Here is a 17,669-nt window from a genome sequence, read left to right as displayed (position 1 = left end):
ATCACACAGTAATCTCGTGCGTGGGAAATTAACGTCTCCTGCCCCTAACCCTGCAGGAGACGGGACCTCCATTTATTCGTCCCTATCCGAGAAGACTAGAATATCTAACCATTTCTAGATGTTAAAGAAAGGAAGCATATTCTTCTCAGTTAATTTTAAGACCCTGAGTGTTGGTCCGGCCGGTATTGAACTCTCGACCTCCCGCACAGCAGTCCGGCGCTCTCCCAATTGAGCTAACCAGGCGGCGGGAAAAATCGGCGGTCTAACCAGGCGGCGGTCATCATCTAAAGATGATGTTTACAAACCTCAAGTATCCCGACCACCTCATCAATTCCACCATCTCTCACTTTGTCACCTCAGTTAGGTCGGAAAACCCTGTAGTGCAAGCTCAATTATCCGTCAACGAAAATGCTGTTCACCGAGTGGTTTTGCCTTTTAAAGATCAAAAGTCAGCTGACGCAGTGAAAAGGCAATTATCAGATCTAAGCAACAAAATCGATCACACCCTTCATCCCGTGTTCAAGAGTCGCAAAATCTGTGAAGATCTCAGAGTACGTGAGCCTAAACCTCCTATAGTTAGCCAACAATGCGTTGTATATAATTATAAATGTGATCTGTGTGATGCAGAGTACGTCGGGTACACCAGCCGGCATTTACATCAACGTATTAATGAGCACCGTAATTCGGCCATCGGCAAACATCTAAAGAACGACCACGGCCTACAAACCATCGGCGACCTGACCAAGCATTTCAACGTACTTAAAAAGTGCACCGGGAAACTGGACTGTTTAGTTCATGAAATGCTTTTCATAAAGAAGATGAAGCCCTCTTTGAACAAACAATCGGATTCCATACGCGCGAAACTATTTATTTAATAGTTTACATTTATGAACTTAACACGCGCAATTATTTATTTAAATATTTTAAATATTTTAAACTTTTTACGTTTGCCACCTTCGTACGGTATAAATTAACTATTCATTTTTATTCTCTTCTCACTTGAGAATGATGACATGGAGTCATCGAAACGTTGTGAGTTTTTCTCGCTAGTGTTTATTCTTAAATGTCTAACAAAATCTAATATCATTTTAATAACAACAAGTTTGAGTAAATAAATGAGGCAGATACATGGATTATTTGACCTGTGCAAGTAGTATATGCGTGCAGTAGGGTAAATACGATTTATGACTTAACACGGTTATTCTTCGAAGCCACCTAATAAATAACATGCTGACATAGCATAGAATACATAATGCGTACCATGTAATAGTGCCGAGACATTTTCTTTTCTCCAGCTACAAGGCTAAGACCGAATAAGAGCAACATCGGGTAAATAGATGAGGCAGATACACATGCATTATCTGACCTGTGCACCCAGTATATGGTGCAATGGGGTAAATACGATTAAAGGCTGTACCTTGGTATACAAAGAAGCCACCTACCAAATAATGTGAAGATATAGCATCTAACTAATGGTGAGTAATAAATCATAGTTATTTAAACTTTCGGCTTCCTTCCAGCTACAAATTTTAGATGATAACAACAAATTCGAGTAAATAAATGAGCCAGATACACATGCATTATCTGACCTGTGCACTTACTATATATTTGCAATGGGGTAAATACGATGGCTTAAACATTGTCTTGCAACGAAGGCACTAACTGACAGCATTGAACAGGTGATGATTGGATAGATGTATCACAACCACTAAGCTTTTTCTCTAATCTTCAGGTATAAGCAATTTTTTAACAAATTTACCTTGCTGTTAATAAAATCAGTTAGTATCTTACTTTATGTAATCCGCTCAGAGGGCGTTTTGGAGCGGTAGAAATGGACTGAACACTTCTATGCACCTCGAGTCGTACTACATCTGACACCACTTGAACCGCAATGTCACCTATGCTTTCAACAATACAACAGTTTCACCCATATTTCTTCATGTCTCTATAATTTTAGTCATAATTTAAAGAAAGCTGCTTAAAGGAAATGGCTTGCTTTAAGTAGTCATCTGGAGAAGGATTTGAGAAAGCAGTGCTGCTGCTCACAAAACTGTTTCTTGCAGCATATCCACAAACTCATCAAGGTCGTGGTCATCATCAAACGTGGCTAATGGTGCCCTTGGAGGTTCTCGCCCTGTGGCCTCTGGGAAATTGTCGTCCGGGTTGTCTTTTTCATTTGAACAACAACAAAAAAGGAAACGTTTGTCATTTTGAGCATTATAGAAAGCTCTCTTTTAAAAAATCCAATTTCTTTTCCACAAGTTGTCTGCATTACAAAAAAAATATTTTAAAGTCCTTTTTAGAGGTGACAGAGAATAAGTTAACTTACCTTTATCAGTGATAAGCTTCTCGTGTTCTGCTGGTTCATCAAGGTCGTGGTCATCATCAGATGTGGCCAGCGGTGCTCTTGGAGATTCTCGGCCGGTGGTATCTGGGAAATCGCTGTCGGGTTCGCCTTCTCCTATTGAACAAAAACAACCACAAAAGGAAACTTTGGTCACTTTGCAATTTAGAAAGTTAAGGAGGCTCGAAAGAGTTTTTGTGACCGCGCGGAGAATGGATTCCAAGATACACGCAAACTAATTACTCGCGAGAGGAATAAGCGATGGCGCGCGCGATGAGACCCGCGGGCGAGTTGTAAACAAACATGGCCGCCATAAGCGTTTCAAAATTGCCGGCACCTCTATTGTTTCCAGCGGAGGTGGTTGTTTGAGAAACAAAAATGGATAGTTTACTTCTTGACAGCGGTAGGAAAATGTTCGGATGGCAGGATTCTTGCCGAAAGTGGTCAAAAACATTTTATTTAACGAGTGAAAGGAGGATGGTGAGGTCGACACCCCATCAATAAAGTCGCGTCGAGTCCATTTGGTAGATCTTACTTTCGTATGATGCACGATCCTCGCAGTAGATAGCGCTATTTAAGCAATAGCGGAAATCAGACCTGAAAAAAAATCAGGCCTGTACGGGACTCGAACCATTGACCTCTGCGATACTAGTACAGCGCTCTACCAATTGAGCTAACAAGCCGTTAAGTTGATTAGTAATAAACCCGTGAAAGTGATAAATGAGACACAATGAATATATGAAGTTCATATATTTTGAACTGCGGTATTAGATACGTATGATGTACGATCCTCGCAGTAGATAGCGCTATTTAAGCAATAGCGAAAATCAGACCTGAAAAAATATATGAACTTCATGTATTCATTGTATCTCAGTTATCACTTTCACGGGTTTATTACGAATCAACTTAACAGCCTGCTCCCAGTTGGCTTGTTAGCTCAATTGGTAGAGCGCTGCACTAGTATCGCAGAGGTCAGTGGTTCGAGTCCCGTACAGGCCTGATTTTTTTTTTTTTTTTTTTTTTTCAGGTCTGATTTTCGCTATTGCTTAAATAGCGCTATCTACTGCGAGGATCGTGCATCATACGTAAATTTAACATAAGCCTGTTGTCTGGTCAGACCAGAATGTTCACGCCCATTGAGAAAAGACTAAACAAACCCATGTTGTGCCTATCTTCTTAATCTATCCGTCCAAGATGATAAATTTAAGAAGTAAATGACTACTTATAGAGGTCCAAAGCTATCAGAAGGAACCCTGCGCTTCGAACTAGAGCCTCTCGTCCACCCCATACCAAGCCTTGCACCAAGCGAGGAACAAATTGTCACGGAATGTATGTTAACAGGAGGAGAGAATATGGCTGCTCGGATAGGAATAAGTAAACTTCGAAAAGAAACAAAGAAACATTTTCACAAGACAGTATATAGTTAAATTCACAATATAAATGTACACTCACGGAAAATTAGTCAATAATGACCCACCAGGAGCCTGTAATGGCAGTTACTTTGTTAGCTCTCATTACTTTCCTCAAACTCGACTGAGCAAACTTGGCGAAGCGCTTCCAGTTTTGCTAGGTGACGTCATGTTAGCAATGACCAGTTGATGGCGGCTTATACCAGAGAACGATAGAGCCACCCCCTCCCTCTTAGGTGATGTAGATAATTACACAAAATATCATTACAAAATCACACTTCATTCACTGGGCGTAATATAAAGACTTGTACCTTGTGTGAAATGAAGGCTGACATAGTGTACTTCATGGATGTGTCCCAACAGAAGTGTCCTACTTTTGTCAACAGGACATTGTGGCAGTAAGATAACATCGTGAGCAGCGTTAAGACTGCTGACCACACGAATGCAAGTTTTGTAGCAGTTTGCTGCGGCACATAGAATAACATGGTCACCCCAAGCGCCATCTTGCTCCATGTACCTTAAGTAATCAGCCCATGATTGATGTCCATGGACGAAGTGAAACAGATTTGTTTCATCCGGCTGTGAGAAGAGTAAAGTAGAGAACGAAACTTAGGGTGTAAAGTTAATGGTACACTGGACCAGGTTGAGTACGTTGGAAGGAGTCATCGGATGAGTAAATAACAAAGAGATACTAAACAACAGTAAGAACAGATAATAACCAATCAGAGTGATGAACACAAGGATCTACATTGGATGTAGCAGTCTCAACTCCTGAATTTGTCTCTCTGAAACATCGAATATCTAGTGTACATCTTATTCAGAGTCAGGGTTATCCAATTAGGATTGTTCCGTCTGGGGGAGATTCAAGTGCGAAGTACTTTCAAAAAAACCTTAGGTTGGCCACTTTCTCCGCAAGACAAAGCCCTTTCATTTTCACAAGGAGGTCTGAATTCATCCGTGACCCGGACATGGACTCTAGTAAAACACTTGAACAACACAGCGTGCTTTTACGAGCAATCCAGAAATATTAAACATTTATTCTCCGAAATAAAGGTAAATGAGGGTGGGTATTTACCAAGGTATTTATCCACCCCTTTCACCGACACTGAGGTAGACAATTATTTACGTATATACCAGAAGGTGGTGAATGGTACCTGCTAATCGCTTACCCGCAATGAGTGCGCGGTGTGGTTTATACTAAACGCTGATTCAGAGTATTTATGATCCTTATTATCCCCCACAGGAGGTGTAGTGATTTGTCGGCCGTTGGCTCACATGTGGATCTAACCCTAATGGTGCTTCCAAAGTAACAGTGGTTAACATAGAGTGCAAGACATCAACTTACTAGTTTAGGGTTTTTTCTGAGGTACTGGACCAATATTTGTCTTAATTCGTCATGCTTGATTTTGATTCTTAAAGCCATTTCCAGTTGATCTGACAAAGCATAGAACATGCAATTTCCTGATCCTTCATTGTCTACAATTCTGAGGCCCTTGCCTGAAGCAATTTTCTTCAACTCAAAATTTAGGTCTCTCTTGTGACTGACTTTGCTTGCATCGAGTTGCATCTGCTGAAGCTGAGCAATCAACTCAACAGAACCTAAGTGAACAAACGGATAGATGAACAGAGGATAAATACCACCACCATGCCCGTGATTTAAGGAGGACCGAAACAGAAATATACTACATTATAAATACTTTTTCTCCAGGTTTCTACGAGTTCTTAGTAATAACTTTCTTTGATATATAGAGGAGCTTTATAGAAAAGGAAGTAAAAAGGAATTCTTAACAGCCAACTGAGCCTTCCATTTAAGGATGAAAACGAAGAACTTTTGCATCCTGATTTGAAGTACTTCAGCTTTGGTTTACATGTTAATTGGGGTTAAAATGGCAAATATTACTTAAAATAACTAGATAACTCTCCGTAATTCATCCAGATCAGAAATTCAGAGAAACGAAATTTTGTTACATACGACTAGCGTTTGAACACAGCTCAGGTGTTCATTTCAGCTCGTCTCACTTGTTCTAGATATCATTGAGAGACAGTCCCTCTAAAGGCGGTAAAATGCATTTCGGTTCAAAATATCGATTTCCTTTAAAATTTTCCCATGAATCTGTCTTAGTCCAAAATAATGAAATCGCTCTAGTTTTTCGAAATATTGTAAAATAATTTTTCCGAGCGAAAATCGCTTCAAAGGCCCGTTTTTGACAGCGCCAGGTATCAAAAATGGCACACATTGAATTACTCGTCCTTTCACGAAACACTTGTTTAAGGAATTTTTTTACTTCGCATATTTAGATCGATCCTTTGTGAGAAACGTGTTCCTGAACTAGCAACATTCCCCCTACAAAGTTCTCTTACTTGAAGTAATTACAGGCTCCTTTTCAACGAAAGGGGAATAGATAACCCTGAGATACGCTTTGAAAACAATCGTTATCAAGAGGTGTTGACTATTCTTCCGAGTTATATCGCTACTGTGAGAGCGATGCAACAATTTCAGCACTTCAATCCTCTATTGCGATACAGCAACATGGACGGTGAGTGAATATTGTGTTGAAAAAACTGTAGTTTGGATGCGAAATGCGACACAATCGAGTTTGCGTTTGGATGTGTACATTTTCGACTAACCGACGGCACCAAATCATTTCCCCGAAAAATCCTTCGGAGACTAAATTATAAAAAGGACTGCACTTCGCCTTCCAAAAGCCAGATTCTCAGTCGATTATTTTGTCTAGCACATAGTTAAATCACGGGTTACTTTTTGACCTATTTTTAATCAAGTTAGATGAAGGTCGGATAAATTCAATTGGATTGTGTATACAAAACAATCAACAATTGCTCAAATTTCTGTCAGCATATGTTTTGATGTTGTTTTTGAAGATTTGGTACTTTTCATTGGTCCAAGTGTTTTTAATTCGTGGCACGACGCTCTGAGATTCGTCTAAAAATTTTGAGCTTCTAAAGCGGCAGTTAGGTGGAATTCAGTTATTACTGATTTTCTCGAAAATAAATCGATATTCAGCCAAACGAAGTATGCAGTGGTTTGTTTCACTGTAAGGCCCACCTAACTTGAGAATATGAGCCGAATTGATTCAGTTTTGGCTGTTGCCTCGATATTTCGAAAATGTTCGATTTTTGGCCACATTTGCTCTTAAAACTTTGTTCGAGAAATAAAGAAGAAGGATTGTTATCTTTTAATTAAGAGTTGACAGAGAATGGGTCAACTTACCTTTATCATTGATAAGCTGCTCGTGTTCTGCTAGTTCATCATCCGTGTCTTCATCAATTTTCTGTTTAGATTCTTCTTGGTCTTCCGCGGACTCTTTTTCTTTTTCAACCTCAACCTGCTGCTCTCCAGCTTTCCTATGATCCCCTTTTGGTTCCTCCCTCTGTTCAAGTTCAACTTTCTGCTTTTTGCATTCTTTAGGGTCTAACCTTGGTTTTCTTTGATCAGTTTTAGCGAGCTGCTTTTCACTGCCTTTATGATCTTCTGTTTTTCCTCCTTGTTCAGATTTACCTTCCTTCTGTCCATGCCGTTTATTATCTTCTTTTGCTTCTCCTTGTCCTCCAGGCTCACCTTCCTGCTGGTCACCAGGAGTGGGCTGGCAAACTAAGGATTGTAAGGTAAATCATTCATTCACTTCATTAAGTTGAGTCAACGAGTGTCATTTCTTCCTTCCATAAGGTCAAGATCAGGGCATAGAAGTGAATGTTATTGAGGAAGGTACGCATTATGAATGACATGACAATATGCAGAAATAGAATAGGGTGGAGACAGATTGCGCTGAGGTCAAAACGTCACAATGACTTGTCTTATGAACTTTCTGTGTAATAAGCTGACAATGATACACTATTGTTGCTCTCTCTTTTGAGTTTATGATAAACAATAATAAGCAAATGGAATACTGTGATAAAATCCTCTGAATCTGACTGATATCATAGGAGTAAAGCTAACGTATTCAGGACATCGGCTCATTTCTAACACCACCTAAATTGTGTCGTATCTGAGCATTTTATTGTTATTATTATTATTATTATTATTATTATTATTATTATTATTATTATTATCACAGTTCAAAACCAGGAAGAGGCAGAGAGCGATGGAGAGTCCGAAGAAGTGCAGAGTGAGCCTGAGCAACATTTAGAACCAAGTGATGATCACGAAGAACCCCCCCCCCGGCCCCCCATTCTATTCTCTCTTTGGGTATTCCTAACAGATCAGCGGTAATCCTTTATATTTCCGGGTGGAGATAGGAAAAGCGAGAGTTGAAGTGCATTGTCCAAACTAGAACCCAAAATAATGACCCAGGCAGGGCTTAAACTGCATCCTCCCACTGGAACTGTCCAGTGCACTAGGTACATAACTATGGTGTTCTCGATGAATATTCGAAAGCAGTAGAATATAACTCGTGTGACCTGAGGTAAGGAAGCTGTATCAATAATGTTTAGCCTGGCGTTTATGTTCGATAAAACTACCTTCATTGTTTGCAGTCCGTCCGCACTTTCCCATCAGAAAAGTCCAGAACTGTTGAAATTTTGGTTTCAGAATGCCTCGAACCTACAAATATTAGATATTTTAGTTAAGTGCTACTCTTTAAAAAGAGTATTGAATAGCTAACGTGAAGGGTTGGAGCTGGTTAACGCCAGGACAGTTAAGCATATGAATACAGGGTAATCAAGACAGATGTTGATTTTGAATTAATACTAAGGAAGGGCATCGTAATACTTTGAAGCTTTCTAGTCTTTCCATGTAGCTTACTTTCCAAGTAATGAGAACTAGGTCATTCAAAATTCTCCATGGTGTGGTAAAAAGACAGTGTTTCTTTTCTTATCACCTCAGTTGATCCGACAACAGCAACTGCACGTTTAAGGACACATAACGAGTTAATTTTTTTAAGATCCAAAAACGTTATACTTACTTGTGGCGTAGAGAACGTGTACAAAATGGGATTTATGGCGGAGTTTATCGGGAGAACGAAAACTGCTATCCAGACAGTTAGGTCGCCAGGTGTTGAGAAGGACTTTTCCAAGAGAGACCTCATTCCAATCACCACGATAGGAAGCCAGCAGAGACAGTCGGTAAGTACGATAATGAACACCCTTTTGGCGAGCGCGATTTCCCCTCTTCTACGGGCTGCATTTGACCTGGCTTTCTTTTCTCTTTTGGTCCCCTGCTGAGCCATGCGCCAGCTTGAAGCGCAGGAATTATACAATATCATCGTATAGGCAATAATGACAGAGAAAACAAGGGAACAATTCAGGCCCACAAACATGGCAACCGAATACTCCCACCCCGCCGGTTTGTCTGATGAAAGCTGCAGTGGCAAACACACAACTGACCTGCCATAGAAATGGTGACCTTTCTGGGAGCTACCAAAATAATCGAGGCCTACCGTGGGAAGAAATGCAATTATGCAACCGATGACCCAGATTACGATGCACAATATGTGGGTCACTTTACATGAGAGGGACCTACCACGATAGGGGAACACAATATTTTTAACCCGGTCGGCAGACAGCATGGCAATCAGCATCACTGACACCTCACTCGACAGCACTGCAATGGCACCTGTTATCTGGCATGCCAAACTTGATCGCCACTCAAAATCATGCAAGAAATATTGCCCTGACCAAATGGCATCCATCACACCTACAATGATCAGATAGACACCCATAAGTCCATCAGACCCCGCCAAATGTATCAACATAATAGATTGGATCTTGTTTTTCTTCTTCTTCTCCTTGAACACCAGCCGCCAGACGATAACAAACACAGCTCCAACCAACGACAGAATTCCGATCACCCAAATACACTTCCTTGGAGCTGGATTACGAAACATACTTTCACAGCTGGCGAAGCTGTCAACGTAGACAAAATCGCAATCCGCATCTTCTTTGGTCAAATGACAGCACATCAGATTGGTGTCTACAGTCCTAAGATTTGTACATAACATCAAAAACACTCACTTTATTCAAATTTCGAAAAGGGAACATAGTTAATTAACTGCAATTGTTCCTTAGTATATCCAGGCTGTCATAAGGAGTGGCACAATTATACAAGGTATTAAACACCGTAAAGTTGGGTTAAATCAGATAAAGTTTAGCATCACTCGAAACTTTGGCAAGACGTGGCGAAATATTCTAGCTGACTTACACTGTTATCAGTTTCTCCATGTTCGCGAAGAAACCCTCAGGTAATACTCGCATTTCGTTGTAATGAAAGTACCTGAAAAATTAGGGAAGTGCAATTAAGTTAAAAATATCTATATATATTATATATATGTTTTCACTGCCTTAGATCATTTCTTCGTTTTCGCAACAACACAGTGACGAACTCAGTCTTGGGTGGTTTCATTGTCGTAAAACTTAATAGGCATCTGCTGATTAGAGATAACAAATACCAGGCTCTTAGAATAGTCAAAATCACTTGTATTGTTACAATTTAATGTTCTCCGACACTGAGTTAAGAAAACTGAAATTCAAGGAACTACATGCCGATCCAAGCAATGATATAATGCTTTGTATACTAACATGAATCGAATGCTTGGCGCGACATCTTCAAATAGTACATTAGACACGCTAGGGATGTTGTTGAGATGAAAGCTCCTGTAAACAAGAAAATGATGAAAAAATAAAGTAACACTCGAGTGTTAACAAGAACATTACTGGGAGAGAGAGCGATGAAACACGGGTGCTTTGATCATATATCTAGGATGGCAAAACACTAGTAGACTTCCTTAAAAGACTAAGGCGTAGTTCGATACATGTCTAGGATTAATTTATAGTCAGTATTGAGTACTGAGTATTGCCTGACAATGGCAACAGTTATGAAATAAAGGAATTTTAAGGAAAAAAGGAATTTTAAATAGAATTTGTCTAAGATTGTAAACAAAGTTCACTGCCTATCACATGAACTGGGATCTTTGTGCAGAATTTGTCTTGTAGCCTTACTTTAGCCATCACCCCACCCGGGTATCTTGTGCATGGATCTATAACTTTACACACGGGCCCATAGGCCACCTGGGCATGTTTATGGAGTAGTTATAAACAAACAGTATATTATGACATAAGTACCATTTTATTTTCCCGGCGAAGTTCATATGTAACAGGAGGCTTTATTTAAAAAAAAAAAAAGACTGCGGAAGCCATTTACACCCCTTTAGCAAGTTATTTCTGACAAAGATGTGTTTGAAATCGTTTGGACACAGAAAGTAAATCTCATCTAAGACTACCGGAGTTGTTATATCACGCGGTGTGTTACTCCCATTCGCATCGTGCGTGCTGGGGAATTTTGGTTTTAGCAGTAGTGGCACGTGCCCTCACAATATTAGAGATATTCTCGTTTCACCTGAATATTTTTCTCAAGTAAAATAATGGTTAAACTGCTTAAGAAGGCCTTGTCTTTGAGGATTTTCATCTGTAGTTGCACAAGACGTAGATGCTGGTATTTAGAGCAACAAAATAAAAACGTCAATTACTTACATAGACTTCAAGTTTTTGGCGCCTTCAAAAACTCTTGGTGGCAGATACTGGATTTTGTTGTCAGAAGCAGCTCTTAAACAACAGACATTGATCATCATTAACGTATTGGAATAAAAAAAATCATTGTACTTAAACTTAAAATAGGTTTATCGCCTATTTCATTGGTTCTCTGTTTGGATTTCCCTCAAAGATATTCGAGATTGAAAAAAAGAAGAAATGTATTGAAAAAAATTGAGGCTACGACTCATTATATCAAAAATATTTATCGATAGCTGAAACAGGATACGAAGATAAGTAGTGTTAAACTAGAGGTAAGAAAATCAATGTATGTACTCACAAGTGTGTTAGATTAGACAATCCCTGGAACTGATCATGTGCCAGAGTTGAGAGGCTGTTGTTACTCATGTATCTACGCAATTGACAGAATGAACTAGCTTTACTTTAAAGGATCTTAAGTACAGTTACTTTCATTAGGCGAATTTTAAGTATCATTTGACTACCTATCCATCAAAATGGTTCGTCTGATGTGCCTTCCCCCTGAAATGCGTGTCTTCAAATAGACTTTTGCAACTAAAATATGGGACATAAGTTTATCTGTCGACATCAGGGCCTAAATAAGAGAGGCGATATGCAGTCGAAATTAAAGGCTGCGATCCAAATCAGAATTGACTACATCTTGAGGCAAATGATAATGCTTCATTGCCAGCTGTGAGACTACTGATTCAGTCGCTGGTACTGATTGACTAGATTGGTTATCACAAACGCTACTTACAATGTTGTCAGTTGAGTAAGATTGTTGAAACTTGGCAATTGTCGAAGCTTGTTATTGGACAAAAAGCTGTAGGAAGAATTCAGGAGCAAAATTCAAATTTACAGATGACATAATGAGAGATGACAGGAGGAGGAACTTTGTTTTGTTTGAATTTGTGTTGAGACTTTTTAGAAATCAAATGGCTACCACTTACAGCTTTTTTAGCTGAGTAACATTGTTAAAAACATCTGACGGCAGACGTTGGATATCGTTATTTGACAGATCCCTAGAAATAAAATTGGAATGCAGTATGTATAAAGCGAACAGTTTTAAATTAAGAGACCTGCCTGCCCTGCCTTGCCCCCATGCATCAGGAAAGTGCTGAAATGTGCATGGTCAATGTTTAACGGATGGTGTACAGTTTATCTATTTTGAACGATCGTATAATTCGCCCATAAGCTCTCTCAATAGTGGAGAATTATCACCAATTGGTGGTAATCAAAGATAGATGCCTCTTAACGCTGTAATGAGCACATTAATAAGACCAGGGTATCTAAAACTAACTCAAGTTGAAGCTGAAAATAATTGAGGTAGAGAGAAATAAAGGAATCTTATCTAAAAGTTTTTCCTGTGGAACTCACGGTAACTGGTGTCATGAAAATCAACAATACTGAAATTGTATTCCTACTTACAGTTCCTTCAGCTTAGTATTGTTGCTGAGAGCACCCCGTGGCAGTTTTTGCAGCTGATTGTAGGACAAGTCCCTGTCGAATATAAATAAAGGTAACTAGTTTTAATTGGTTACCAGCTTGATTGGCTAATCAGCAGAGAGCTGCAGTTGTACTTAAGAATACGATTACAATTCTCTGCTGACCGTTTCAAGTAGATATTTTATGTCAATCATAAAGAAAAGCTATCTTAAGGATATTCCACAGCTTCTCATTCTAAGGCAACTTCTCTGCTATTACTGTTTTTTCAAACTAGCACTCTTAATCCCCACGGTATCAAAGAACGCTTTTATTCAACACTTTTCTTTTTCTTTTTCTCTTTGCCATGTTCCCACCGATAGTGTAGCTCCACTTGCTGCCTATAAACGTATGTACACAACCTACAATACCTCCATTCGCTCCGACGAGGGGCTAACACTTGAAACGTCGGCTTAGTAACTCTTTACTTTGGTCACATTACATAATCAACTTTGTTCATAAAACCAAATTATTTATATTTTTGTAATCCTGCACCGATGCAGAACCACAGTTTCTTTAGAAACTTAACCCCTTTAGCCATCTTATCTGCTATTGGATTGGAAATGATTAGAATAATGAATACAAAAGGGGCCTGAAAGATAATTTATAAAATGTAACTCACAGCTTTTCTAAGTCAGACAAATCCTTAAAAATGTTTCGTGGTAGCTGTTTTAACTGATTGCCACCCAACCGCCTGTCATATGAAAAAAGAAATATTACCATTTTCCAAGTAAGCATCATGTAATTTTTCAACAAAAATAAAATGACGTGATAACCACAGGGTTACTCAACTTCAGCTAGCAATATACTTCTGTCAAATGAGACCCACCAGTCTCAATACTTTCGCATATATGAACACATGGCCACCACAAGGCAAAATATTTATCGTTGCATAATGTATTGTGGCTGTTTCAACTAACTCTTTGGTCTTGGACACTGATAATATATCAATTCAATTTCAAAAGATTTAAGCTCGGTTTTCACTCACAAGTATCTTAGGGCATCCTGCCCAGCTAACAGCTCCTCAGGCAACTCTTTAAAGTTGTTATTTCCCAGCCACCTATAATCCATTTTCGAAAACTTAAATGTCAGCATTTCATAACCAATTTGATGGTTTGAAAACCCTTTGAAAACCCTTTACAAAGTTTTGTAAAGGGTTTTCCCAAGTTTTCCATTCCAGTAGGGATGGCAAAGAATTCCCTTTTTCTCGTCGACAATATGAACATCTTCCCTTTATTCTTGATGTTAGAACTTGATTCTAGGGATTCTATTTATGCTGAGTCCAATATGGATTTCTGCGCCATAATCCCTTAGTGAAAAATCACCTTTCTAGATATTCTAAACGATAGCCATGGTAACTATGGTAACTGTAACGATAAAACCAACTGACCCTCAGACTAGTTATTCTTTAAGGTATATTCTAATTAGTAAGTCGCGATCAATCTTTGAGTTTTTTTTTTTTTACTTCCAAGAGACAGTAAGCCTCCGATTATCTTGTTCGTTATTTGAACTGTTTTCTTGAAAAACAAGGAAATTATAAACTTTTTAATCATATTAAATTAATAAAAGAGGCTCGAAAGGACTCTCTGAAGATTTAAATAAACAAACAAAGTTAACAACAATAACTACAATACAAAAAAAGTGTCAATTCATGAAATGCGAATCAAGCCATCTTGAAAAGAAACAAGAAACCTCCTCCATTCTTATGAGACGATTAATTCCAGTTTCAGATTTTGATATTATTTCTCTTATGTCCGACAGAAAGCAGCTGGTTACGAAATCATAGACTGGGAAAAAAATACTTTTTGAAAGCACCATCTGTGTTTGAAATAACTACTCTAAGGAAATAATTTGGATATATCAACAAAGTTGAAATGGTAAATTGGCCACCGTAACGATTAAAAAAGCTGACGTTTCGAGCGTTATTATTTCGCTACTCCCAGCGACGCAGCCCCAAACAGTTTCTTTCGAAACTATCAGCCTTTACTCTAAGGAAAGCTTGTCAAAATAACAATAACCAAATTGTTAAAGAAAGAAAGAAAATAAAAAGAATAACAGAAGCGCCGGTAAGTATAGTAAGCTCCAGAGCAAATAACATACAGATCATATAGTCGTTGAGACTTAAATACATCACGAGGCAGTGACTCCAGTTTGTTGAAATCCAGGGTTCTGTGGAGAGACATACTAAATTTTTTTTTTTTCGGCGAAATGTCTTCTTTCGTGGCACATGTAACTTTCCACCTATTGTTCCACTCAGAAGAATAGTAAATATGGATTGAAATCGTGCAGTATTTCAATCCTGAAGTTGAAATTGCAGTAAAAGTGATCATGATGTTACAGCCTAGCAGTCTACATAACGGCGGAAATAGTTGTGACGTAATATGAGGTCTTTTCGGCCACTAAGAAGATTTATTAGTTCGCCAGGTGTATCTCCCTTATCAGGCTGCCTAATCAGCATGGTAAAGCTGACATGTTTGGTTACAGGTTCGCAAATGGAAAGATGTGGAAGATGTGGAGAGACCTAGCTAGGCCGAAACAGCTATTTATGGCTGTTTATTTGTATAAAAAAAAGATCTGGCGTACTACAATTGTCGCCCATAAGTTCGCATTCTGTAGCTTCAACAGTCCAACTCACTTATCATCTCCGATCATTTTGTCATCACAAGCGAGGTCATACACTACAATTGTATCTTAGACTTCATTGGTTTCATTGATCGCGTGGGTGTTGTAACATCTCATTAATTGAATAGTGTTTGTTTGATGGAAAAAGGTACATGTATATAACAGAATAGTTGTTAAAAAAACTTCGGTAGATTTCATAGGTAATAAGATACTACGGTACTCTTAAAAGGACACTGTCTCAAGTTTTAGATATAAACATAATGTACTGACAATTTACCCAAACATTGCTATCAGGTATATCCTATGATATAACTCCACTATATACGATGTAAAACCCCTGCACTTACAAATTTTCTAGAAATATTTGGTGTGTCCGTGTTCCTTTATGGAAAAAATTAGACGTCAAGTTCTTTAGGTTGTTGTTGTTCAGGAATCTGCATCGTAAATGGAGAAATCATGGATTTGTATTTGATATTAAATTTCGTATGGGGAGGGGGAAAGTTTTAACTTGCCATAGATATTAGCAGGGAAATATTGTTCTCAATAACCCACGTAATTTAAAGCCAGAACATGCTCCTCTTTTCCCTAAAACGTGGACTTTACTCATTGGCACTCTGTTTCTCTGATCATTTGTTCGTTTTTAATATCCCTTTTATTGTTCCTTGCTCCTCAAATATTCCTTGTGCTTCGATTATCTTGATGAACGTTCGCTGACGCGTGTAAAAATTGTAAAATGCATGAGATCTTGCTTTTGATAGCCTCTGACAGCACAGGATTCCCAAGCTATGCTTGTGAGGCTCATTTCGGATTGGAGTATCTTTTTCTATTTTTGCTTTTATGATAATATTAAGCCCTAATTAGGACAGAATATGTACTTTTTGGAGGATGTGACTTCGCTTAAACTAAGAGTTACCTGCTCGAACCAAATGTACGAGGAGTGATATTTTTGAAATGAGAGGAATACTCATGGTCGATAGGATTAAGTCCCCTCGAAGGGACATAATATATTATTTAAAGTGATCATGAATAATCAGGGGAGCAGGGTTGGCGTAGTGGTGAGAGCGCTCGCCTTCCACCAATGTGGCCTGGGTTCGATTCCAGGACCCGGCGTCATAAGTGGACTGAGTTTGTTGGTTCTCTACTCTGCTCCGAGAGGTTTTTCTCCGGGTACTCCGGTTTTCCCCTCTCCTCAAAAACCATCATCATTTGAATCTATTTAATTTAGAGTTTATTTGCATTGATACACGACCCCACAAGCTGTTCAGCTTTAAACATTATCGTGTCTAAATAAAAGTGTTATTATGATTATTATTAACAGAATATATCGATCCTCTCTTTTAGTATAAAGTTCAAATATATCAATTAAAGAGGTTTTACTCACAATTCTTGTAGGTGACTCATTCTACTAAACCCATCAGGAGGCAGCCGTTCCAAATGGTTATAGGACAAGTCGCTGTCGAAAAAAAAAAAAACAAACAAAAAAAAGAAAGGAAATAATAAGAAAATGGCCAGTCGTCGTTTTTAAAAAACTTAGCCTTGCCAAAATTATACTTTTGATCGTTTGTGTCGTTGACTGTTTTTCAAGAAAAAACCCGTAAGGCTTGTCAGTTCGAGTGACAGTGAGTGTGTGTAAATTTTGAATCAGCCGCCCATGCAGTTTAGAATATGAAAGAAAAATCCGTAGAATAAATACAACAAATTACTGGCGATCCTTGCAATCTGATTGGCTCTTGTTGGTGCAAATTTATTCCTGAATCGCACCATTTCTTATCTAAACCGCATCTTTTACCAAGCCAGGGAAAAAGCTTTACTAAAATACTCGAATCAGATTTCAAGGCTTGTTTAAAGAAACCAATGAATTGTAGACACTTGATCAGCAGGGATTTGCTAAAGCAAAGGCATAGAAAAAACCAGGAAAGATTTATTACTCGACGTTTCGGGGTCATCGTGACTCCATTATCAAGAGACTAGTGTAAAAACATGCAAATAAGGAAAGGTACAAGAATAGCATAAAGCCGTTCAGTCTAATTTATGCTATTCTTGTACCTTTCCTTATTTGCATGTTTTTACACTAGTCTCTTGATAATGGAGTCACGATGACCCCGAAACGTCGAGTAATAAATCTTTCCTGGTTTTTTCAATGAATTGTAGGAGAATAAAAAACACCTTTTACAACTTTTACAGACCAGCTCAGTACTGAATCAATTAGATATTTGTGCAGACCAAAAAATCCTGTTTTTTAGTGAACGAATTTTGCGATTTGAACTTGGATGTAAAAAAGTGGAAATTGATCTTTGTGTCGTGCGACTTTGCGG

General features: G+C 38.6%; 1 protein-coding gene and 1 long non-coding RNA gene across 2 annotated transcripts in view; both read right to left on the bottom strand.

The window, feature by feature from the left end:
* Window positions 1-14,891, bottom strand: part of LOC111346274 (follicle-stimulating hormone receptor-like) — a 228,914-nt gene extending 214,023 nt beyond the window's left edge. The window contains exons 1-17 of the mRNA XM_088741779.1: window positions 14,833-14,891; window positions 13,721-13,792; window positions 13,355-13,426; window positions 12,679-12,750; window positions 12,201-12,272; window positions 12,008-12,073; window positions 11,573-11,644; window positions 11,236-11,307; window positions 10,285-10,359; window positions 9,908-9,979; window positions 8,673-9,687; window positions 8,230-8,311; window positions 6,983-7,363; window positions 5,099-5,352; window positions 4,065-4,332; window positions 2,330-2,461; window positions 1,367-2,167 (exon numbers count right to left, since the gene is read on the bottom strand). Of these exons, the coding sequence (XP_088597905.1) occupies window positions 2,043-2,167; window positions 2,330-2,461; window positions 4,065-4,332; window positions 5,099-5,352; window positions 6,983-7,363; window positions 8,230-8,311; window positions 8,673-9,687; window positions 9,908-9,979; window positions 10,285-10,359; window positions 11,236-11,307; window positions 11,573-11,640 (2,544 nt within the window). The 5' untranslated portion in view covers window positions 11,641-11,644; window positions 12,008-12,073; window positions 12,201-12,272; ... (2 more) ...; window positions 13,721-13,792; window positions 14,833-14,891 and the 3' untranslated portion in view covers window positions 1,367-2,042. The remainder of the gene's footprint in view (window positions 1-1,366; window positions 2,168-2,329; window positions 2,462-4,064; window positions 4,333-5,098; window positions 5,353-6,982; window positions 7,364-8,229; window positions 8,312-8,672; window positions 9,688-9,907; window positions 9,980-10,284; window positions 10,360-11,235; window positions 11,308-11,572; window positions 11,645-12,007; window positions 12,074-12,200; window positions 12,273-12,678; window positions 12,751-13,354; window positions 13,427-13,720; window positions 13,793-14,832) is intronic.
* LOC148718427 (uncharacterized) overlaps window positions 1-17,669 on the bottom strand; it is a 186,078-nt gene that overhangs the window by 127,947 nt on the left and 40,462 nt on the right. The window lies entirely within an intron of this gene.

This window comes from Stylophora pistillata, chromosome 12 (genome assembly GCF_964205215.1).
Source record: "Stylophora pistillata chromosome 12, jaStyPist1.2, whole genome shotgun sequence".
Taxonomy (NCBI): Eukaryota; Metazoa; Cnidaria; class Anthozoa; order Scleractinia; family Pocilloporidae; genus Stylophora; species Stylophora pistillata.
The sequence above is the reverse complement of the archived record's forward strand: the minus strand, read 5'-3'. Positions and strand labels throughout refer to the sequence as shown.